The 25,905-nt window shown below is 39.7% G+C and overlaps 1 protein-coding gene across 2 annotated transcripts in view; it reads left to right on the top strand.

Annotated features, from left to right (window-relative positions):
- The first annotated feature begins 522 nt into the window (after positions 1-522).
- The window catches only part of LOC126106349 (breast cancer metastasis-suppressor 1-like protein-A), an 80,326-nt gene continuing 54,943 nt past the window's right edge, over positions 523-25,905 (top strand). For both annotated transcript variants that reach the window (XM_049912600.1, XM_049912601.1), the window contains exons 1-3: positions 523-655; positions 15,799-15,942; positions 16,117-16,207. In XM_049912600.1, the coding sequence (XP_049768557.1) occupies positions 637-655; positions 15,799-15,942; positions 16,117-16,207 (254 nt within the window). In that variant the 5' untranslated portion in view covers positions 523-636. The remainder of the gene's footprint in view (positions 656-15,798; positions 15,943-16,116; positions 16,208-25,905) is intronic.

Raw genomic sequence — 25,905 nt, 5'->3', positions numbered from 1 at the left:
GGAAACCGTTTTTCGCTGTCGTGTTAACATGTTAAGGTCTGAAGCTGATTTGCTAGCCCATTTAAATATAGCGTCTTAAAAACAGCTGCTACAGTTTCTGATTTAGTCAGCATAGTCGCTATTTCTCTTCAGTTAGACGATGTGTAAACAGCTTTGGTCTAATATTTCAACTTATCCTTCATCACACAAGAAACAACTTTGTCCATATTAACCGAAAATTTTTAAAAATAAACGAAACCTGACAGCCTAACCACGATTCGAAACCTGTTGCGTTTACATAGGAGCGAATATCGATTACGGAATTTGAAAACCGGTAACTAGAAGTGGATTTCCAGATTCGACTCTGAAATGTTTACATGACCATCCTGTAGTGTCATTGGGAAACTGGTTTACGAAATCCAGTTTTGAGAGACCCATGTCAAGTGGGTGTTAGTTCGACATGCTAGAGTGTGGTTCCATATCAACTATCGACATGACTACTCCAAAGACATTATGCTACTCTCTGCGATCTACTTTGATGTAGAAGGACAGCGACAGTTGATAGTGTTTTGTTTGACGGTGTATGTTTACTAATATTAGAAAGTGATGCGTGAAGTTTTCTCATGCACTTAATTGTAAAAGAAGAAGACGAGAACAATGAAACGCGTGGTACAGGGTAAGTAAAACAGTAACATTTCGAGTTTACTTTCACGAACGTTGCATACGTTATGTTGTCGCTCGTAGGTATTCAGACCACATGAGCGTCTATTGTCGTACTGTTGTGTGTGTATTAATGCGAACGGAAAGGGTGCAGCCAGCTGCTTTTAACACTACATTACGTCCGCTGCGAAATATTTGGCCACAACCGTCTCTATGGTTATAACCAACAGTTATATTAACTTGCGAACTTTCTTGTTTTGGAGAGGAATCTGTGCCATAAACTGATTCTCTGTTAGATAAACGCACCCTCTATAACGTCAAAGGATGAATGTGGTAAGGCAAGATTAAATTTAACGGTAGCAGAACTTATCTCATTGTATTTATTCGTGCTTGAATACTTTTAACGAAATGATGTTAGACATTGCATATTACATTTCAGTTCAAGCTCTTATTGGTGGTCGTATATCATGCTATGGAACTACCGGCTCCTCTGTTTATGTCTCCACTAAATGTTAGAGCTTTCTGTATTATCTTGGGCTACGGAAACAGAAAGTAAGCACACAGTTATTGTAGGCCTAGTATTATATGTGGGAAAATTTGTGTGTAGGTGCTACGGTTTGAGGTAGACAAAGTAGGCCACATTAGTGAATGATTATGATGAGGGAGGACACTTTGATCTTCTTTCTACAAATCCCACTCTCCCACCATGTGTTTGACGCCTATGGGTGTGTATTATCAGCCAGTGCTGTCTTCTAGGCAGGCTGTGTCACAAATTTCTTCTCTGACCCTTTGGGTTCAGTACCTCTTCATCAGTTACTCCATCCCCTTATCTAACTTCAGCAGTCTTCCGGGCACCAAATTACAAAACCTTCTACTCTCTTCTGGTTTGTAATGTTTATTGCATACATTTCACTTCCAAATAAAGACTGCTCTCTGGATAGACACTTAAATGGAGGATTTTATAACAAAAACTTATTTTCACAGCTGGCCAATTTTTCTTTCTCAGGAAAGTATGTATTGCTGCTGTAAGTCTACATTTTATATCCTCTTTATTTCTGCCATCATAAGTTAGGGCCTCATTTCATTGTTTAATTCCTCCAGCATCACTTGGTTTAGTTTTGAGTATATTCAATTACTCTTGTTTTACTTTTGTTAATGTTCATCTTGTGATCTGTTATCATTACATTAGCCATTCTGTCAACTGCTCTTGCAAGTTCTTTCCTCTGTCCGACAGAAGTCCAGTGTCACTGGCAAACAATCAAAGTTTTTATTTCTTCTCCCTGTACTTTAATTGTCTTTCAAATTGTTTTCTTTGGTTTCTTTTTACTTACTACTCAATTTACAGATTGAATATAATTTTAGATGTTGCTCCAGTCTGCATTTTCAAAAGCTTTTTTTTTTCTACCTGTTGGCCTAATGCTATTCTTCTTTTCCTGGTGTTCTGTGCTAATCTTTTCATGACCTATCTCTAATGACCGCACTGTTGACGGGACATTAAATTCTGATGTTCCATACTTTTTTTTTTCTTTCCATCGACATGCATCCACAACTGCCCCCACAGTTTCTCTCCTGTGCTAATCCCTCACATGCCAACATGAGTGCAAGTGCAGTGAGCTATCTCAAACAGAATGACATCCTCCATGACAGCCTGCATTGAATCTGGAAACATTGATCATGTGGAAGCCAGCTTGTAGTTTTTCACACGACATTCTGAAAGACATCGGTTGATGCAGTTAGCTGCAGTGTTTCTTGACATCCAAAAATCATTTGACTCAATACCACACATATCCCTATTGTTGAAAGTACGGTCATATTGGGACATCAAGTAGGAGTTGGTGAATAGGGCAGAAGGCTCGAAAGTTTTGAGTGTACTGGTGAAAATATTGGCAACTTGCTTTAAATTTTCAGTAATGTAAAATTTCATTCATAAAATGGAGAAAAAAAAATGTAGGATCAGGTGACTAGAATATCAACGATTCACAGTTGAAATGGGTGTAACAATTTACAACATGTGAAATGGAACGGTCACATAGGTGCAGTTGTAGGTGAATCAGGTTGCAGACTTACTTTCATTGATAGAACACTAGGGAAGTGAAATCTGTCTACAAAGAAGATTACATACCAGACTCTCTTGCGATCCATCTGCGAATACTGCTCAAGTGTGTGATAATACTAACAGGGCATAATGAATATACACAAAGAAGGGCAGTATGAATGCACATGGGTTTTTTTGAGACATAGGAAAGCCTTACATAGATGGTGAAAGAATTAAAATGGAAAAAGTTTGGAGATAGATGCAAACTATCCCATGAAAGCAAACTTAGTAAGTTTGAAAAACCAACATTTTAATGAATATAATAGAGGGAAACATTCCACATGGGAAAAATATATCTAAAAACAAAGATGATGTGACTTACCAAACGAAAGTGCTGGCAGGTCGATAGACACACAAACATACACACAAAATTCAAGCTTTCGCAACAAACGGTTGGTTCATCAGGAAAGAGGGAAGGAGAGGGAAAGACAAAAGGATGTGGGTTTTAAGGGAGAGGGTAAGGAGTCATTCCAATCCCGGGGGAAAAAAGGACACAGACACAAGCAGACATTTGTAAAGGCAAAGAGTTTGGGCAGAGATGTCAGTCGAGGCGGAAGTAAAGAGGCAAGGATGTTGTTGAAAGACAGGTGAGGTATGAGTGGTGGCAACTTGAAATTAGCGGAGGTTGAGGCCTGGCGGATAACGAGAAGAGAGGATATACTGAAAGGCAAGTTCCCATCTCCGGAGTTCTGACAGGTTGGTGTTAGTGGGAAGTATCCAGATAACCCGGACAGTGTAACACTGTGCCAAGATGTGCTGGCCGTGCACCAAAGCATGTTTAGCCACAGGGTGATCCTCATTACCAACAAACACTGTCTGCCTGTGTCCATTCATGCGAATGGACAGTTTGTTGCTGGTCATTCCCACATAGAAAGCTTCACAGTGTAGGCAGGTCAGTTGGTAAATCACGTGGGTGCTTTCACACGTGGCTCTGCCTTTGATCGTGTACACCTTCCGGGTTACAGGACTGGAGTAGGTGGTGGTGGGAGGGTGCATGGAACAGGTTTTACACCGGGGGCGGTTACAAGGGTAGGAGCCAGAGGGTAGGGAAGGTGGTTTGGGGATTTCATAGGGATGAACTAAGAGGTTACGAAGGTTAGGTGGATGGCGGAAAGACACTCTTGGTGGAGTGGGGAGGATTTCATGAAGGATGGATCTCATTTCAGGGCAGGATTTGAGAAAGTTGTATCCGTGCTGGAGAGCCACATTCAGAGTCTGATCCAGTCCCGGAAAGTATCCTGTCACAAGTGGGGCACTTTTGGGGTTCTTCTGTGGGAGGTTCTGGGTTTGAGGAGATGAGGAAGTGGCTCTGGTTATTTGCTTCTGTACCAGGTTGTGAGGGTAGTTGCGGAATGCAAAAGCTGTTTTCAGGTTGTTGGTGTAATGGTTCAGGGATTCCGGACTGGAGCAGATTCGTTTGCCACGAAGACCTAGGTTGTAGGGAAGGGACCGTTTGATGTGGAATGGGTGGCAGCTGTCATAATGGACGTACTGTTGCTTGTTGGTGGGTTTGATCTGGACAGACGTGTGAAGCTGGCCATTGGACAGGTGGAGGTCAACGTCAAGGAAAGTGGCATGGGATTTGGAGTAGGACCAGGTGAATCTGATGGAATCAAAGGAGTTGAGGTTGGAGAGGAAATTCTGGAGTTGTTCTTCACTGTGAGTCCAGATCATGAAAATGTCATCAATAAATCTGTACCAAACTTTGGGTTGGCAGGCCTAGGTAACCAAGAAGGCTTCCTCTAAGCGACCCATGAATAGGTTGGCATACGAGAGGGCCATCCTGGTACCCATGGCTGTTCCCTTTAATTGTTGGTATGTCTGGCCTTCAAAAGTGAAGAAGTTGTGGGTCAGGATGAAGCTGGCTAAGGTAATGAGGAAAGAGGTTTTAGGTAGGGTGGCGGGTGATCGGCGTGAAAGGAAGTGTTTCATCCCAGTGAGGCCCTGGACGTGCGGAATACTTGTGTATAAGGAAGTGGCATCAATGGTTACAAGGATGGTTTCCGGGGGTAACAGACTGGGTAAGGATTCCAGCACATCTTGGCACAGTGTTACACCGTCCTGGTTATCTGGATACTTCCCACTAACACCAACCTGTCAGAACTCTGGAGATGGGAACTTGCCTTTCAGTATATCCTCTTCTCGTTATCCGCCAGGCCTCAACCTCCGCTAATTTCAAGTTGCCGCCACTCATACCTCACCTGTCTTTCAACAACATCTTTGCCTCTTTACTTCCGCCTCGACTGACATCTCTGCCCAAACTCTTTGCCTTTACAAATGTCTGCTTGTGTCTGTGTATGTGCGGATGGATATGTGTGTGTGTGCGAGTGTATACCTGTCCTTTTTTCCCCCTAAGGTAAGTCTTTCCGCTCCCGGGATTGGAATGACTTCTTACCCTCTCCCTTAAAACCCACATCCTTTCGTCTTTCCCTCTCCTTCCCTCTTTCCTGATGAAGCAACCGTTTGTTGCGAAAGCTTGAATTTTGTGTGTATGTTTGTGTGTCTATCGACCTGCCAGCACTTTCGTTTGGTAAGTCACATCATCTTTGTTTTTAGATATACAACTTTTTAATGATAAATATAGGATTACACTACAACCCCCTCTTGTAGGGATCAAGAAGTTAGCATTAGACTAATTACAGTGTACATGTAGGCTTTTACGCAGTCATTCTTCCATGCTCCATAAGTAACTGGAATGGGAAATTTGGGGCATTTCACAATATTTTGAAGATATGTGTATTTCAGTTTTCAAGAAACTAGAGAAAGTGCCGTATGAAATGAAAGGTAATTATATGTAGTTTCCAAGTATAACAACCACCAGAAATTCATGTATCAAGACTGTGTAACAGTAAACAGGAAAATTGTAATGTTTCTGTTGCATGTGACATTAATTTTTTTTTCTTCCCAGAGCAAGAGGAAAGTATTTTTCAAAGTTTGCACCATTGATAATTGTACTTAGCATCCGTGAACCATATCTGACAACATTGCCCAGATTATTCAAAATGGCTGCCAATACTCTGTTTGGACTTGCAGTGTTACTCAAATGCCTAACAATATAAGACTGGGAAATTCTATGCTCTAATTTCATCATTGAGTGAGTCTGCTTGAACAATAAATTTTCATCTAATTATTTTTGTTTCTGAAATATGAGGTGTAGCATTCTGTAAGTTTAATTTTGTTAGGCATGTGACAAGCCTGTTCTTACTTCAAAATACTGACTAAATGTAGTCTCATACACCTGCGAAAGGAAGCTGGAAAAATTGGAGAAAAAAGCTACCATGCAAAGAGGAAGAGCATTGTCAAGTGAAGCAGTGGGAGAGAGGCAGAGGGTATCACCAAAAGAGGAAAAGTAGTGCAACATTGTCAGCAAAATTGAGAAAAACTTAAAAAGAACTAACAAGACACAGGTGCTCATAAAAGTTCTCGTCAGGCATTGGAAAGAGTAGTCTCGAGAACTAAGAAAGCACTGTCAGTATCAACCAATGGCAATACAGCAAATCTACTGCAAATTGTCACCAGAAAAAAAAGGGGGGGATGCATTGTTGTTGGAGAAACATAAAGGAGGGAGAGATCTGATAACATTGTATGTGATGCCTGTGATGTGATTCGGGTTTTTTATGTCTGTGATATTAGCAATTACTGTATCAATCCTAAGTCTAATACAGAGCCACATGATATTCAGTTGTTATGCCAGATACGTATGACAAGACTGAGGAGACATATTTTGTAAAAATTTACTGTGCCACCTTTGTGTGGCCAGACAACAAGGATGAATGTGTTCTGACTGATGATAATGGCATGGTGTGTGTTTTGCTTGAACCAATTCTGCACAGGAAGGACTAAGTGAGTTTTGCTGTTGAGATTTCTGGATACAGTATGTATTTTTAGGTAGTTGGTGTAAGTATACTGTTGGTTTGTTTGATATTTAATATCTGTTAATGAAGGTGCTTGAAGTACACTGTTGCCTTGTTTGATATTTAAAGTTCGTTTATGAATGTAGCCTTATAGAGTAATTGTGAACCTCACTTCACCTTTTTGGGGATGTGTGGTTATCATCATGTGGTTGCCTACAAAATTTTTAGAATAAATAAGCTTTTACTCCTGCTTTATAGTGTTCTTCTGGTATATTTCGATCATTTTTTTTAAGCTCTTGGGCAATAAAATTTCTTATGGATAAAGCGTTACAGGCCTAATGACCACTAGCATGTATAGTAATATATAACAAGTGTTAGAAATACAGAAGTAAAGTTTGATTACCATGTAATTGTAATGAAAAGTTATGGCTACCAATAAACTTATTATTACATTTAATTTGTATCGAAACTTCACAAGTTTTTCTCAGATTACCAGAATGATAGGTTTCCATATATTTTCTCTTTCACTTGCATAACAGAAGTAAAGTAATTTATTTTGTATTCAAAAATAAAATTCTACTTTGTTATTAGTGGTTATCCCAATTGTATTAGTTGCTATAATGTATTTGCAAAGTAAAAGGTACATTACAGCTGTTAAACAGCAGGAGCAATGGTAAGTTTAACTTTTACATGTCAGATGTGTAAATAAAAAAAAACTGAAATGCACCAAAAAGCCAAAATACTGTTATAAAGAGAAGTTCCTTTTGCCTGGCACTGTGATTTGCAGAGTATGGTTAACTAGAAACTGTCTGCCCCTGCATGTCTTTTCATTGCCCGCTAACCTGTTTCTTGCATGTGTTCCCAAGAGATCTCTTTCCTCACCAAAGCTTCTTAAGTTTTCATGATTTCTGTCATGCAGATAATGATTTACATTTTAATTTTTTTGAACACTTAATATTTTCTTTGACACAATTGCAGGAAATATTTTATATAATTAACCTGTATCAGCCACCATTGGGCATCATCAGAATGATTGAAAGTAGCATTAGATGGATGCCAAGTAGACAAACCATTATGTGGTGCCTTTCTGATGCTGCTTTCAATCAGTCTGTTCATGGTCAGTGATAGGAGCTACCTCTAACACAATAAAACAAGTTTTCTGTGATGGTATCGAGGAAAACATTAAGTTTACTTCTTTACTTCATATAGAATGTTTACGTTCCCTTAAATTTAAACCTCATTGTAGGAATTAATCTCAGCTTGACATTTGCTTTTGCTGTACCTAATTTTGTGTGGTCATTTCACTTCGGGAGGTGTAAAGCTGTTACCCATAGTTATTTTATTGCTGTTTCTGTTTCCAGAGGGTTTTTTTTTCTTTTTTTTCCCCATGCCAATAATGTAATTGGGCAGTAAACCTATTTATGTATAGTAAAATACAAATATTTACATTCAGGGTCAACTGCCAGTCCCTATACTAGTTATTGATTCCATGTGACACAGGAAAGACATAGGAAAAAATCATTTTGGTGATTTGAGAAAATCTTCTGAAGTTTTGTTAAAATTTGCTGCGTAATATTCTTAATGGTAGCTGCAACTTTTCATTATGATTGCGTGGCAATGACTTTATTTCTGCTACTTGTTATAGACTATTACAGGTGCTTATGCATGTCAGGCATGTGACACTTTGTCCATAAGAAATTCAAAAGCCATTGAGCTCCTCCCCCCTCTCTTCGTTCGTCTCCTCCCCCCTCCTCCTTCTCTCCATGCATCATCTCTTCCCCCTGTCTATGCACTTCCTCACCCTCTGCCCTCTTACCTGTCGCTCTGACCTTGAGCTTGTTAGTTGTTGCAACTTCATTGGGAAAGGAACTCACTTAAAATGAATCAGCTGGGATTGTTGGTATATGGGGTTGACAGACACCTCAACAGCTGCTGTATCTATGACGATAGTGACAGTTACATTTTTTGAATAGTTTTAATCTTTGAATTGGTAGGATTACAGAATTTCAGAAAATTCATATTCTGTAGTAGTATTCTAAATTGATTTGGTAGGCCATAAGTACATCTTTCTTGTTTTCTGGAAGACCGACAGCAAGAAAGAAAACAAAACAGCACATTGTTGTGTTTACAATTTTGTTTGATGTTATATATAAGGAGAAAGAATACATATGTGAGAAACAAATTGCCATGCAACTGTAGTTGAAACTGAGTGCAAACAAGAAAACGAAACCACACATTTTCACAGCACAGGTTTTTCTTTCTGAAAGTCAGTTTTAACAGAAAAACTCTATATTTCTGTTTAAAAAAAACATATACCTATATCAGTTCTGAATATAATTAGTGTATCATGTAAAAATTTGAAGTAAATTGGTCAAGGTAATAACATTAAACGGCGGCCTGTCTTTATATAGTAGTATACACAAAATTCGTTCTGTCACACTTCTCCAGGGTGCTCCTGATGGTACACTTGTCTCTAATGGACTGGCACTGTATAATTCACATGTGACCCCCTTTGATGCCACCAGTAAAGCCTTGTATTGTATTTACCAGTTGCTGTTGGTAACTCTGACCAGATTCACATTTAATGCTGTGTATGCATACACCACTGGGTAGTAGGGAATCAGGCAGTTGTGTTGCCATGGAGTGGTGTTCTGCACCGACACTAATTGTGGCAGTGGAAACCTTTGTCCAGCTGGTTCTGTCGTGGAGGCTCAGCAGACGTTGTGATGGAACAGCAGTAATCACCATTTGGCTGTACCTTAGAAGCACAGTTTTCTCATATGACTGCAACAGTGAGAGCCAATGGTTTTATTTTGATCTGGCAGTCACCAGGCCGAGGAAGAAGTGTTGGAATGTGTGAGAATCTGGACGAGTACATACGTCACTCGAGCACAGTCCAGGGCACTGAGCACAGCAACATGCACAAATGTTAAACTCTCACAACATTTGTCGAGCTGCGAACTTTGTGACTTGAAGTTTTATCCATATTAACTGCAGGTGGTTCAAGAGTCGAGACACTGATAAGCAAAACAGATTTACCAACTGCACTGACAGTCGTTCAGTGATTAATTGAGAACTACTGTTTTTCCAAACAGCTTAGGGTGTCCAGTGGAGCAAAGTGTTTCACAACTCAGTATGTTAATATGTAAAACTTCCGGTATTGGTCCAAGGATAATCTGCAACGTTTACATGAAAAGCCCTGTGAAATAATCACCATTCCACAGGAAGTATTACGTTGTGTTATGGATGCCTTCCCGCAATGCCTTCAATAGTGTACCCAGGCAAATGGGGAAATATTCTTAAGGAAGTTATTTTTAAAGTTTAGTGAAGTCTTGCCAGTAAGTGTTACATACTGTAGTAATTGCAAATTGACATACTCATATTTCATAACTCTATTAAATTATGACTTGCATACACAGTTTTTCTGTTACAATTTGAAGTTGGTAGATATAACACATACTGCCCTGTACTAGAAGTGCCTTAACCTGAAAGTAACTTTTCCTGGTAGTAATTCACATAAGTGTCAAGTTTTCTTACAGGAGAAGGCGAAGTAGGGGGGCAAAGATGAAGAGGAAGTAGGAGGAAATGAGCTGGATAACTCTGAAAGCTTCACTGTACTACTTGTTTTCCTTCAGTCCAGCCTGATACAGGTCCCAAACAATCAAGCAGTACTCAATAACTGGCCATACTAATGTTCTGTATGCAGTCTCCTTTGCAGATGAATGGCACTTTCCTAAAATTCTTCCATGAACTAAAGTCTACAATTCGCCTTCCCTTCCACAGTCTTCGCGTGCTCATTCCATTTCATATCGCTTTGCAATGTTATGCCTAGATATTTAAACGATATGACTGTGTGAAGCAGAATACTTTTAATGCCGTATCCAAACATTACAGGTTTGATTTTCTTACTCATCTGTATTAACTTACATTTTTCTGTGTTTAGAGCTACCTGACATTCATCACACCAACTACAAATTTTGTCTGGGATATCTCATATCGTACTACAGCCACTCATCTTTTACACCTTCCTGCAGACCACAACATCATCAGCAAACAACAACAGGTTTCTGCCCACCTTGTTCATCAGATTGTTTATGTATATAGAAATTAATAACAGTTCTGTTGCACTTATACCATTGACTCTGATGAACACTCACAGTTGAGGACAATGTACTGTGTCCTGTTATTTAAGAAGTCTTCATGCCTCTCACATATCTGGGAACCTATTCCATTTGCCCATGTCTTCATTTACAGTCTGCAATGGGATATCATGTCAGATGCTCTTCAGAAATCTAGTATTATGGAATCTGCCTGATGCCATTCAACCATAGTTCACAATATATCGTGTGAGAAAAGGGCAGACTTAGTTTCGCACGAGTGATGCTTTCTAAAACTGTGCTGATTAGTGTGCATAAGCTTTCCACCCTCTAGAAAATTTATTGTATTCTGACTAAGAATATGTTCTAGAATTCTGCAACAAAGTGATGTTTTTTTTTTTTTTTTTTTTTTTAAGGATATTTCTGTAGTTTTGTAAGCCTGTTCTTTTACCCTGCTCATACACAGTTGTCACCTGTGCTTTTTTCCAGTCGCTTGTTCCACACACATTTAGGCAAATGCTTGACTGCTTCCTAATCTCTGCACTAGAAAATATGATACGCATACGTCTAAAATATAACAACACACAGAAAATAAATTATCTAGTGAATAGTTACTGCAGAGAAATTTCACCTCAGATCACATAAGACATGTTCAAACAATGATCATGAATTACTCGGGGGGGGGGGGGGGGGGGGGAAATCTGCTGACCGCTTCGTCTTCTGTGCTAACCTCTTCATCTCAGAGTAACACTTGCAACCTACAATTATTTGCTGGATGTGTTCGAATCTCTCTCTGTCTTCCTTTACAGTTTTTGCCCTCTACAAGTCCGTCTAGCACCATGGAAGTCGTTCCCTGATGTCTTAACAGATGTCCTATCATCCTGTCCCTTCCCCTTGTTAGTGTTTTCCATATATTCCTTTCCTCTCCAGTTCTGTGCAGAATCTCCTGATTCTTTCCTGTATCAGTCCACCTAGTTTTCAACATTCATCTGTAGAACCACATTTCAGATGCTTTGATTTTTCTTCTGTTCCAGTTTTCCCACAGTCCATATTTCACTATCATACAATGCTGTGCTCCAAATGTACATTATCAGAAATTTCCTCCTAAAATAGAGGCCTGTTACTTTTGTCTTTCTTCGATACTCTCAATCGTGTTCTGTACTTCATTCCGTTCAGCAGATCATGTAATTCTTCTTCATTTTCACTCAGGATAGCAATGTTGTCAGTGACTCATATCATCAATATCCTTTCACATTGAATTTTAATTCCACTCCTGAACCTTTCTTTTTATTTCCATCATTGCTTCTTTGATGTAAAGATTGAACACTAGGGGCGAAAGACTACACCCCTGTCTTACACCCTTTTTAATCCGAGCACTTCGCTCATGGTCGTCCACTCTTTTTATTCCCTCTTGGCTCTTATATGTATTGTATATTACCAGAGTCTCCCTATAGCTTACCACTATTTTTCTCAGAATTCTGAACATTTTGCACAAATTTACGTTGTTGAATGCTTTTTCCAGGTCGACAATTCCAGTGAACTTGTATTGATTTTTCTTTAGTCTTTTCCATTATCAACTGCAACATCAAACTTGCCTCTGTGCTGTCTTTACCTTTCCTAAAACCAAAAGTGATCATCATCTAACACATTCTCAATTTTCTTTCCATTCTTCTATATAGTATTCTTGTCAGCAACTTGGATGCACGAGCTGTTAAGCTTATTGTGTGATAATGCTTGCATTGTCAGCTCTTGCAGTCTTCAGAATTGTGTAGATGATATTTTTCCAAAAGTCAGATGATATGCCGCCAGACTCATACATTATACAAACCCACGTGAATAGTCATTTTGTTGCCACTTCCCGCAATGATTTTAGAAAGTGTGAGGGAATGTTAGCTGTCCTTTCTGCCTTATTTGATCCTTAGTCCCCGAAAGCTCTCATAAAATTTCTGATTCTAATACTGAAACACCTATCTCTTCTAAATCGACACCTGTTTCCTCACCTATCGCATCAAACAATGTAGTTTTAACCCCCATCTGCTCTTTCCTCTGCATTTAACAGTGGAGTCCCTGTTGCACTCTTGATGTTAGCACTCTTGCTTTTAATTTCACTGAAGGTTGTTTTGACTTTCCTATGTGCTGAGTCAGTCCTTCCAACAGTAATTTCTTTTTCGATTTCTTCACATTCTTCATGCAGCCATTTCTTCTTAACTTCTCTGTACTTCCTATTTATGTCATTTCTCAGCAACTTGTATTTCTGTATTTCCCTGAACATTTTTATACTTCCTTCTTTCATGCATAACTGAAGTATTTTTTCTGTGACTCGTGGTTTCTTCACAGTTAACTTCTTTGTACCTATCTTTTCCTTTCAAATTTCTGTAATTGCCCTTTTCAGAGATGTCAACTACTGAGCTATTCCTTATTGCTGTATCTATAGCCTCAGAGACCTTCAAGCGTATCTCATGATTCCTTCATACTTCCGTACCCCACTTCTTTCCATATTGATTCTTCCTGACTAATCTCTTAAACTTCAGCCTACTCTTCATCACTATTACATTGCGATCTGAGTCTATATCTGATCCTGGATACGCCTTGCAATCCAGTTTCTGCTCTCAGAATCTTTGTCTGACCATGAATGTAATCTAACAGAAATCTTCCTGTATCACCTAACCTTTTCCAAGTATACCTCCTCCTCTTGTGGTTCTTGAACAGAGTAGTTGCTATTACTAGCTGAAATTTATTACAGAACTTAGTCTTTCTCCTCTCTTGTTCCTTGTCCCCAGCCCACATTCTCCTGTAACATTTTCTTCTACTCCTCCTCCTTCAGCTGCATTCCAGTCCCCCATAACTATTAGATTTTCACAAGCCAATGAAAGACCGTCTCACACTGCTATTCTGTGCCAGTACAAGCGGTGATTTGAAAGTTAATTCATCGCTTGTTTACCATTCAGAAATTCCATGAGCCTTCGAGAAGTGTAAAGTCCAGAAGAACAGGTTAAATGTTGTTTGGAGGTCCAACAAACAAGACTTGGGTGACATGTGATCTTTTTTGTGATTGTATCGATGATGTGTTTGGTCCTTTAATGAAAAACTATCTGTTGAGGTGAATCTGCCACTCCATGTCTTGCTTGTTATGGACAGCGCTCCTGCCCATTCTCCAGACCAACAAGACCACCTTCTTGAAGAATTTCAATTCATCAACATTCAAGTTCTGCCTCCCAACACCCAACTCCACTCCATTACTCCATCTTGTGGACCAGCAGATTAGTTCTAACTTTAAGAAGCTCTACACTAAAACACTCTTCATGCATTGCTTTGCTTTCAGTTGACTGAAGCTAACAATCTCACTTTCAGAGATTTTGGAAATATCACTTCAACATCGTTGCCTGTGTCAAGATGATAGAAAGATGTGGGAAGGGGTTACCAAGAGAATTCTCACTTCTGCTTGGAAGGAGCTTTGGCCAGAGGGTGTTGTTGAATGTGACTCTGAGGCATGTGAGCCAGTACCTGTGGAGCCTGTAGTCAACGATATAGTGCCTTTGGCCAAAAGCATGGGACTAAAAATGGGTAACAGTGATATCAATGAGTTTTTGGAATATCTCATCCGAGAAATAACCACCAAAGAGCTTATGGAGCTGCAGTTTGTTTCACAGCAGGAAATTGTGGAGAGGAGTTCTTCAGAGGAGGAGGAGGAGGAGGAGAAAGTGGCAGCAACAGCAAAGCAGCAAATGCTGAAAACATATGAATCATTTCCATCATACATTGAAAATCACCACCCCAATAAAGCAGTGGCTATGCACATCACCATTTTATTTGAAGACAATCCTGTGTTGCATTTCCGCCAAGTGTTGAAGTTTTGGCAGAAACAAATGACTATGGATAGCTTCCTGTTAAAAAAAGTATTAGTTATGTATTGTGGATAAAGAAGTACATAATACTGTATTTCTGCATGGAATGCATTATCGTATTTTACATTAATTTATATAAAACAAATTGTTTTGCTTAATGAGTGCTTTTCAGTATGAGTAAGATTCTGGAATGAATTGTGCGAGGTTCCTCTGTACAAAACTATTTTCTGTATGTATGTTTTTTTTATTTATTTTATTTTATTTTACTTTTTTTTTGTATAAACTGCTTGAACAAAATGAACAATTGTTTCCTCACTCACTTATAAGGCGGTAAATTACTTACTTTGACTGCGATATACCAGTTTTGCTTTTCATTTACTCCACATCACCAATCAATTGAAATTTTTAAGTGTCCGTGATTTTTTTGGTCTAAAATAAAAACTTCTAAAAATTTTCACTACAAATTTTCCCTTCTGTGACTGTACCTTCCTTCAGTACAATGACCAAATAAAGTACCACGCAATTTTTAAAATATTCATGATGCCAAGGGTTTTAGAGGAAATAATGTATAAAGAATCATAGGAATTTCAGAATCTCTCATCTTTATGTAGAAATATTTTGATAGTTTAAAAATTTCAGGCATTAATGTCATAGCTGACAGTTAGCTGTCTTTCCACTTCATCATTTGTTAAGACAGTTAACATTCTGTGAGTATTTGTATTTTCAAAACATGATTTTGAAGTTTGCTAAAGGTTACAGTTTTTTGTAGTTTATTTTTTTCACATTAAAGATGAAAAGAAGCTCAGAAATGTGTATGGTGTTAATCATGTCTGATAGTATACCTTTCCAGCCCTTTTCCTTCACCCCTCTTCCTTCCCCTTCAACTCTTCTGCCAGAAGAAGTAGCCACTGGCTCCGAAAGCTCATAAAAGTTAAACCCTTTCATGTGTGTGTTCCCCTGCTGCCACTTGGTGTTTAGATCTTTTATCTATCCATTTACATTATATTATCAATAACTGTTTAATTTTTTTTTCAGAAGGCTCTGAAATGATGATATGACATTACACATTCATTCTAGACCTGTGTGACATGAGATGAAATCAACATGCAGTGTTCCACCACAGCTATCGTCGCAAGCAGCCCCCCCTCTGCGGCGCGCGCAAGCGCGCGCACACACACACTCACACGCACACACACACACACACACACATATATATATATAATCATTTTTCTGTAACCCTATTACACTAATGCCTTCACATTTTACAGGTCAGGATAAAAGTGCAAAGATTATTAAAGAAGATCGGGAGGACAGTGATGGAGAAGAGATGGAACATGAGTCCGGAGAGACGGACAAGTCCAGCTCCACCAGCGAGACGAGTGATGCGGCCACTGACACGGATGACAGTTCAGGTAAGGGGAATGTATTTTGTGGCATATTTCACATTAGGTAGTGTAAGATGTGATTTGTGTGGTTACAGGTAGCACCAGCTGTCATACACATTAACTTTTGTTTAATCTATGCTTGACATTGTTCAGTTAGAGGACAATACTGATGAATTTTTGTTACTTTCTTGTGTTTTACAGAAATGGATGAAGAAGAGTGTGAAAGAAGACGAACTGAATGCATGGAAAACTTAGTAGATCTTGAGAGGCAGTTTAGTCTCCTTCGTGAACAGTCAGTAAATTCATATTACTCTGGAAAATTTAAATCTGCATAGCGCAAAAATAGCTTATTGCTGTTTGGAAATTGTGATTTCCTGTCATGTTGAGCTCATTCCATGATCACAAAAATAATCAATTATTGATAATATAATGTAAATGGACAGATAAAAAAATCTACTCACCAAGTGGCGGCAGGGGAACACACACAGAAGGATTGAACTTTCACAATCTTTTGCAGCCAGTGGCTCCTTCTTCTGGCGAAAGAGTTGAAGGGGAAGGAAGAGGGGCGAAGGAAAAGGACTAGAGAGGTTTAGGGAAAGGGGTACAGCTTAGAAAAGTTACCCAGAACCCCAGGTGGGGGGAGGCTTACCGACCGGGATGAGTAGTAGTCTCCTTCTCATCCCGTCCAGTAAGTCTCCCCTGACCCGGGGTTCTGGGTGACTTTTCTGAACTGTACCCCATTCCCTAAATCTCTCCAGTCCTTTTCCTTCACCCCTCTTCCTTCCCCATCAACTCCTCTGCCAGAAGGAGCCGCCACTGGCTCCAAAAGCTGTGAAAGTTCAATCCTTTTGTGTATGTTCCCTGCCGCCGCTTGGTGAGTAGATTTTTTCATCTGTCCATGTACATAATATTATCATTCCATGATCAGATGAGTTAAATACAGGGTGGCTCACGAAATGTGTTACCAATTGTTTCTTTCACAATTTACGACGCACATTAGATATCCCACTGGGATCTCTACAGCAGTACCATCAGAGCTTGGAAAAACAAATGAGTTACGAAATGACGTGTAATTCACGATACTGCTGCTAGGAGACTAGTAAGCAGCAATGGCTGACAATGGAAGACTGACGACACAGCAACGATCTGCAATTGTGTTACTTTTTCATGAAACGAAAGGCCTTGTTGTGACTCAGAGGCATTTTTGACAGCAGTTTAACACACGATGGGTGCCTTGCAAGAAGACCATCCACAGTTTGTACAATAAATTTGTACAGGAAGGAAAAGTATTGGAAGTGAAGCGACGTCGGCCGAAGCCTGTTTGTTTGCCGGAGAATATTGAAGCGGTACGAGTTGCTGTACAGAGAAGTCCCGGGAAATCGTGTAGAAAGGCAGCAGTGCAACTGGGAATATCCAGACGTTCCGTTCAATGCATTCTTAAGAGTGACCTCCATATGTACCCATATAAGGTGACCTGTGCAAAGAAGCTCACTGAAGAACACAAGCAGCAGAGACTACTGTTTGCTCAGTGGGTGGAGGATAGGGAAGAAACTCTCAACAATGTTTGGTTTTCAGACGAGGCACATTTTCATTTAGACGGTGTGGTTAACAAACAAAATGTACGCTCTTGGGCCACTGAAAACCCACAAGTGCTTCATGAACGACAACATCATGCTCAGAGGATTACAGCGTGGGTAGTAATTTCCAGTCACGGACTTATTGGACTCTTTTTCTCTGAAGAAACTGTGACCAGTGAGCGTTATTTGACCATGCTTCGCAATAGCTTCATTCCACAGCTTCTTGCTACTGCCTTGCCCTTCAACACGCAGTGGTTTATGCAATATGAAGCAAGGCCACATACTGCAAACACTGTGTTGGAGTTTTTACACGAGCATTTCAACATGCAGATCATTTCACTCAGGTTTCCAGGTCGCTTCAATGTCGGACAAAATTGGCTTCCCGATAGTCCAGACCTCAATCAATGTGACTATTTTCTTTGGCGGTACCTAATGGAAAAAATTTTCTCCAAACATCCACGTGATTTAATGGAGCTCAGAAGACTTATTCTTCAAGCTTGCAGTGAAATTACGGAAGACATGTGCTGTAGGGTAATCACTAACTTCAATGTTCGTTTGAAGGAAGGAAATGGTGGACATATTGAGCACGTGCTGAGTTAGAACAAATCTCCATGGACGTCTCTTCATTGTAGTATATGTTCCTTTCAGATTGTTTTGACAATAAAGTTTATATTCAAAAACAAAATGGTAACACATTTTGTGCGCCACCCTGTATTAATTAAATACAATAGAAGATGAAGGCAGTTATGAGGATGAATCAAAAAGTCTTTACCCATTCTTATTTTCAACCACATTAAGACTTGCAATGGATTTAAAATAGGATCAGTGTTTTAAGTTGATTCAACTCCGCAGTTCAACATTTGCCGCACCTCACTGCTAATTTGGATAATTTGTGCAGTTGAGTTTGCATCTGCTCTTGCATTGCAGTTTTCTCTGGAAATAAATCTCATTCTCACCAGAAATCTTTTCATTTACCAAACACAAAGGAACAGTTGAGTTACCAGTCTACATCAGAGGTAGTACCTTTATCAAGTGTTTCACAGTATTGTCACCACTTGAAGTTGTTTTCAAATGATGTAATGGTTTGATATGAGTATGAAATGGAATTCCAAAGGCAATTAGATGTGTGGGACCAAGTGGCAGAAAACAGAGTTGGTACGGGAATAAGCACAGAGAGAAACAAAACAGTAGTGGTAACAATGGTAAAGATAAGATTGAATGGAAAAATTTTGGAAGTAAAATTTCATGTTTCAAGTGGTTAAGAAGTGTGATCACCAACGATGGAAAGATGGCCAAGGAAATTTGGAAAAGAATACAAGAAGCAAACATCTTCTCCCAGAGCGTAAATAGTGTTCTGTGGAACAGAGATGTGACAAATGAATATAAAAAAATAAATTAAAAAATAAATGTGTTGCTGCAGACTTCAGTCCAGTGACTGGTTTAATGCACTTCTCTATGCTGCTCTATTCTGTGCAAGCCTCATCATCTCTGAATAACTATTGCAACCTACATCGTTTTGAATCCACCTATTGTATTCATCTCTTGGTCTCCCATTATCATTTTTACTCCCCCCCCCCCTCCCCCCCCCCCCCCCACACACACACACACATACACACTTCCATCCAGTACTAAATTTGAGATCCCTTGATGTCGCAGAATGTGTCCTATCAACCGATCCCTTCTTTTAATCAAGTTGTGCCACAAATTTCTTTCCTCCCCAATTCTGTTTAGTATGTCCTCATTAGTTACACAACTACTCATCTAATCGTCAGCATGCTTCTGCAGCACCACATTTCAAAACCTCTATTTTCTTCTTGTCTAAACTGTTTATCATCCATGTTTCAGTTCCATACATGGCTACACTCCATGGAAATACTTTCAGAAAAGTCAATATTAACAAATTTCTCTTCAAAAAAAAATTTTTTTTTTGCCATCCTACATTTTATTTATATTCTCTCTGCTTGAGCCACCATCATTTATTTTGCTGCACACATAGCAAAACTCATCTACTACTTGAAGTTTCTGGTTCCCTAATGTAATTTCCATGGCACCATCTGATTTAATTCAATTACATTTCATTATCCTTGTGTTCCTTTTGTTGGTGTTCATCTTATATCCTCGTTTCAAGATGCCGTCTGTTCCGTTGAAATGATCTTCCAAGTCCTTTGCTGTCTGACAGAATTACAATGTCATTGGCAAACCTCAAAGATTTTATTTCTTCTTTCTGAACTTTAATTTCTAATTCAGATTTTTCTTTTGTTTCCTTTACTGCTTGCTCAGCATATTGAGTGAATAATGTTTAGGATAGACTACAACTCTGTATCATTCTCTTCTCAACCACTGTTTCTCCTTTCACGCCGTTCGACTCTATAACAGCCATCTGGTTTATGTAGAAGTTGTAAATAGTGGCCGCACGGGATTAGCCGAGTGGTCTAAGGCGCTGCAGTCGTGGACTGTGCGGCTGGACGCGGCGGAGGTTCAAGTCCTCTCTCGGGCATGGGTGTGTATACTTTTGTCCTTAGGATAATAGGTTAAGTAGTGTGTAAGCTTAGGTAATGATGACCTTAGCAGTTAAGTCCCATAAGATTTCACAAACATTTGAACATTTTGTAAATAGTGTTTCGCTCCCTGTATTTTACCCCTACCACCTTAACAGTTTCAAACGGAATATTTCAGTCGGCATTGTCAAAAGCTTACTATAAATCTGCAAATGCTATATCTGTGGGTTTGCCTTTCCTGAAGGCTGCCTTCTAAGATAAGTCATAGGGTCAGTATTGCCTCAAGTGCTCCTAAATTTCTTCAGAATCCAAACTGATCTTCCCCGAGCTTGGCTTCTACAAGTTTTCTCATTCTTCTGTGAAGAATTTGTGTTAGCATTTAGCAGCCGTAACTTATTAAAGTAATAGTTCAGTAATATCCACAGCTCTTAGCACCTGTTGTATTTGGAATTGGAATTATTAGATTCTTCTTGAAGTCTGAGGGTATTTTGCCTGTCTCACACACTTTGCACACCAGATGGAAGAGTTTTGTTGTGGCTGGCTGTCCCATGGCTATCAGTAGTTCTGCCAGAATGTCGTCAACTCTTCGGGCCTAGTTTTGACTTAGGTATTTCATTGTCCTGTCAGATAATTCTCGCAGTATCATGTCTTCCAGCTCATCTTCTTCTACATCATCTTCCATTTCTATAATATTGTTTTTAAGTTCTTCTCTCTTGTATAGATCCTCTATATCCTCATTCCATCTTTTAGCTTTCCCTTCTTTGCTTAGGACTGGTTTTCCATCTTAGCTCTTAATATTCGTACAGCTGCTTCTCTTTCCTCCAAGGGCCTCTTTAATGTTCATGTAGATGGTATCTATCTTTCCCCTAGTTAAGAAAGCTTCTAATCATTTCATTTGTTCTCTATTCATTCCTGCTTATACATTTTGCATATACTATCAATCTCATTTTTTAGACATTTGTATTCCCTTTTGCCTGCTTCATTTGCTGCATTTTTGTATTTTCTCCTTTCATTGCGTAAATTCAGTCTCGTGCATTGTTCAAGGATTTCTGCAAGGGCTTGTCTTTTTACACGTTTGGTCATCTGTTGCCTTCTCTATATCTTCTCTCAAAGCTACCAATTTGTCTTCTGCTGAACCCCTTTCCCCAGTTCTAGTCAATCATTTCCTAATGCTCCCTCTGAAACTCTCAACAACCTCTGATTCTTTCAACTTATCCAGGTCCCATCTCCATAATTTCATCATTTCAATCTGCAGCTCATAATCAGTAAACTGTTGTCAGAGTCCACATCTGCCTCTGGAAATGTCTTCCTTTTTAAAACCTGGTTCTGAAATCTCTGTCTTGTAATTATATAATCAGTGTGAAACCTTCCAGTGTCTCTGGGTCTCTTCAACGTATACAGCCTTCTGCTACGATTCTTAAACCAATTGGTAGTGATGATTAAATTATGCTCTGTTAAATTTTTGTCTCTCTTTTGTCTCGTCATACTTTTCTTCACTTTCTTCAGCTGGCATATAAACTTGTACTACTGTGACGGATATGTACTCCATTCTGTGCTGAATTTGTGATGAACCTATTCTATCATATGTAGCTACTTCGTGGAATGTTAAAAGAATGGAAGAGAGCTGAGTGCAGGCAGCAAAGATAAAATTCTTAAGAGATGTCAAAGACAAGTCAAGAGAGAGAGAGAGAGAGAGAGAATAAGAAATGAGGAGATCAGAGAATGGAAATGAATGTCAAAACTTCAGAACAAGGTAGAAACGATAAAGCTGAAGTGACATATGATGAGAATGGGAGACGAACCCAGAAGATATACTTAAAAAAGGAGAGGTATGATATAGAGTCAGACAATAATGGAGGCTATTGGTTCACAACCTGACCCAGGAAGCTTGGAATGGTTGTTGAAGAAGAAAGAGTTGCCAAAGAATCCACAGACACAAAAAATTGCCGGGGGGGTAACATTTTACCACATCGGCTCTTGTTGGATAAACTGAAATTTTCCATGTTTTGTTTCCATTGGCCATACATATAGTTCCAGCTGTACCCTTCATATGCCTGTGCAGTTCTGAAGGTTACAGTGGATAACTGTTGTATGAGGTACACTTATTGTTTTGCCTTTGATTGTGAAGTTTGATAATGTGGCCAACAGTGCATCATTAAACTATTGTATGTGTAATTTAGTGGCTATTCGGATGGGCTGTCCTTATGCATACATTTGAAAATGGCTTCTCAACTGAAAGTACATAAATGGAAACAAAAGGAAAAGAAAATTTATTTCACCTATTGATGACTATTGCGTTAAAATGTTCTTCGTTAGACATAGTACTCATTGCTTCAGTAACTGACAAATAAATCACTTTTCATCTTAGCCCGGATTCAAGCTGCGCTGCAGATAAGTCTGTTACAACCACTTTGATTCCAAAATAGTGGAAAAAAATGGAAACATTGGTGGCAGTAGTTCCGGGCAACCTTACATGACCCAGCATAATTACAAATAATCTGCAGGGATCAAATTTTTTGGCCACTCAAAATGAAGTTCCTCTTTTCTCAGCTGAGCTATAACGAACTATGTAAACAAATGCATCACTAACCCATGTACCACAGAGGAGTAATGTCCTGGCTGACAGTGCTGCTGTATTAGACTTCAGCTGCAATGCAATCTGGGTTGTATGGTGCTTTTCTAGCAGACCCCATCAGAAATGCTGCAGTCAGGCTGTGGTTCTGTTAGCTTCTGGAGTCAGGGTTTTATCATATAGAAGAACCAAATGGTCCCTCATAACCCCTAACACCTTTTCATGTCGGGGGCTCGTGTGCGAAAGTCTCTCTCCACATTGCTGGTGGCGGGGGTACTGTCAGGAGTGCCCCAGTGATAGTACTGCTCTTGTTCTCTAGATATATAAACAGTCTGACTGGGTGAGCAGCAATCTGCAACTGTTTGCTAACGGCACTGTAGCGTGTGGGAAAGAGTCATCGGTGAGCGACTGTAATACGGGGTGACTTGGATAGAATTATTGTTTGGTGTAATGTATGGCAGCTTGCTTTAAATGTGGGAAAATGGAAGTTAATGCAGATAAGTGGGAAAAATAATGCTGTACTGTACAAGTACAGTATTAGTGGTGTTCTGCATGACACAGACATCTTGGTTAAATATCTAAGCATAATGTTGCAAAATGCTATAAAATGGAATGAACACATAAGGTCAGTTTTACAGAAGTCATATTGTCAGTTTATTGGGAGAATTCTAAAAAAGTGTAGATCATCTATAAAGAAGATTGCATACAGAACATTTGTCTGACCCATTTTTGAGTACTGCTCAAGTGTTTGGGATCCCCACCAGACTGGATTAAAGGAAGACACTGAAGCAATTCAGGAGTGTGACAGTAGATTTGCAGCCAATAGGTTTGGTCAGCACACAGGGCAGAAGACAGTCTCTTCAATAAAACACTATGAAGAAAGGTTCAAGAACTGACATTTGTGACAGGCTGCAGAATGATTCTACTTTTTTAATGTACATCTCACGTAATGACCGCGAACACGAGATAAATCGGGGTTCATATATTGGCAGCCAGCTGCGGTGGCCGTGCGGTTTTAGGCGCTTCAGTCCGTGTATAATGCCGTTAAGTTAGTTAGGTTTATGTAGTTCTAAGTCTAGGGGACTGATGACCTTATTGGCATATTCAGTCATTTTTCATTTTCTATTTTTTCAAGTGGAACAGTAAGTGAATGACTGGCAGAAGTACAAGGTAGTCTCCGCCATGCCCTGTATGGCAACTTGAAGAGTATGTATGTAGATGTAGATTTGAAATGCCTAGACCCTGGGAATGAAACATTAGGTGTACACCACTTTCCATTCGTGGGCTCAGTATTAAGGATGGTGCCAAGCTGCGCCCTTTCATTCCACTTATTTCTGCTTATACCTAATAGCAAATGAATAATTCCTTTTGCTCTTAAAACAATATAAGCAACTCAAGCTTGCCAGCTATCTTTCCTCTGCCATAGATAACCGCTATGTCTGCCCAAGTGTATCCTGCCTTGTTGAATTTATTATCTGGTTATTTGATTTCTTTAATTTTTTTCTTTTCTTTTCTTTTTGTTGAAGACGAATAGGGTACAAGACTCTTTTATTCACCCTCATAAACAGAAAACTGCCTTCAGTTTTTAATGGTATCAAAGGGAAAATTCAGTTGAGGAAACTTAATGGCTGGTCACTACTTACCTTTGGGAAGCAAAACCTATATTCTTAGTGCCCCCACCAGAAAAACTTAAAGTTGAAAATTCTAATCCCAGCTGTTGGGGGTTGTGTGATCATTTTTCAGAGAGGAAAAAATGGATTGATTAGAGGAGGCTGGAAAGACAGTTAGTTTTTTTTTTTTTTTTTGGGGGGGGGGGGGTCATGTCATACAGACCCCCTCTTTGTCACTTTCCCCTTCAACAACAGGTTACTTCCTATCAACTTAGAATCTGATTAAACTGGCCCTCTTTTCTGCTTTCCACAGCTAATCCCTCTGTCCACCCTGAAGAAGAAATTTGCATGTTTCTAAAGCTTAGATTAGTATTTGTAGATACGCAGTAATAGGAATTTACCCCTGAAAGTAGGTTTTGCTCAGTCAGTCTGTATCCCTATAATATCAAGCTTTTAATGGCTTCTTCTGATAAATCTCTGTTTTATTTCCATGTTTGCTAGTGTCCTTATTTTAATCATCAGATGTACTTTCTCTTCTCACATGAAAGTGAAAATATCAGGAACGAGTGAATCCATGACGGCTTTATATATATTTACTGTCCAGTCACATTAATGTGACCACCTAGCAAAAGCATGAACAACCACCTTTTGCAGTGTGAGACATACATGAAGAGGGTCATTGAGGTTCTGGAAGGTGACCACAAGGATACGGGGCCGTGCGGACTCCAGTGCACTGCATCCAGCTGCACTGTGTTTCTCAGTAGAGAATCCGTGGCACGATTTAGGTTGTCTTGATTAGATGTAATTCCGGGGCTTTTGTGGCCAGGGGAGTACAGTAAACTCACCCTAGTGCTCTTGGAACCACACATGTACAGTGTGAGCTATGTGACAATGTCCTGCTGCTAGATGCAGTCAAAAAAATACCACAACAACATAACCCATACCATAAAGCTCCTTCCCGGTTGCAAGTTGTTTGCTTTCAGGCGTTTTACGCCGTACACACTGACAGCTGTCTGTCTGATGGAACGTAAAATGTGATTCGTTTGAAAAGGCCACCTCTCACTATTCAGTGGATGTCCAGTTGCTGTATTGATGTACAAATTCCAGCCTCTGTCACTGATGAACGGCAGTTGGCGCAGATGTATTACTAATCGGGCACCTGCTGCAGTGGCCCGTATGCAGCAACATTGGCTGAACGGTTGTCGAGGAGACACTGTCGGTAGCCCCTCGGTTCATCTGGGCCATCTATTGTTTAACAGTTGCACACGTATTGACTCGTACGCATGTCTGACGCTTTCATTCACGCTCATCGTTTGTGGCCTGTGGTGTACCACAGTTGCCTTGGTGTTGGTTGTGGATAGAACCATTTTGCCATTTGTGGTATACTTTAACCATTGCGGCATGCAAACGTTTTACAAACTGAGCTGTTTCGGAAATGTTTCTAGCCTTGGCCCGCAAGTCAATAACTGTGTCCTTTAGGATGTCAGATAAGTTACTCCATTTCCACATTATGACGATGACTGCACTGTTTTCTGCAACCCCTCTCTCCAAGGAACAGGCTTTATATAACCCCCTTGCTTGTGCTGCCATCTGTGGTCTGTGAGTGGTTATTGCACATTGATGTCGAAAATAGGCGGTGGTCACTTTGTGTAACTGTATCATGTATTACTTCGTTTCTACCGAGTGAGGATGCGCAGTGGTTAGCACACTGGATTCACATTCGGGAGGACGAT

The sequence above is a fragment of the Schistocerca cancellata genome, chromosome 10 (assembly GCF_023864275.1).
Source record: "Schistocerca cancellata isolate TAMUIC-IGC-003103 chromosome 10, iqSchCanc2.1, whole genome shotgun sequence".
Lineage (NCBI taxonomy): Eukaryota > Metazoa > Arthropoda > Insecta > Orthoptera > Acrididae > Schistocerca > Schistocerca cancellata.
This window is presented reverse-complemented; position numbering and strand designations above follow the sequence as displayed.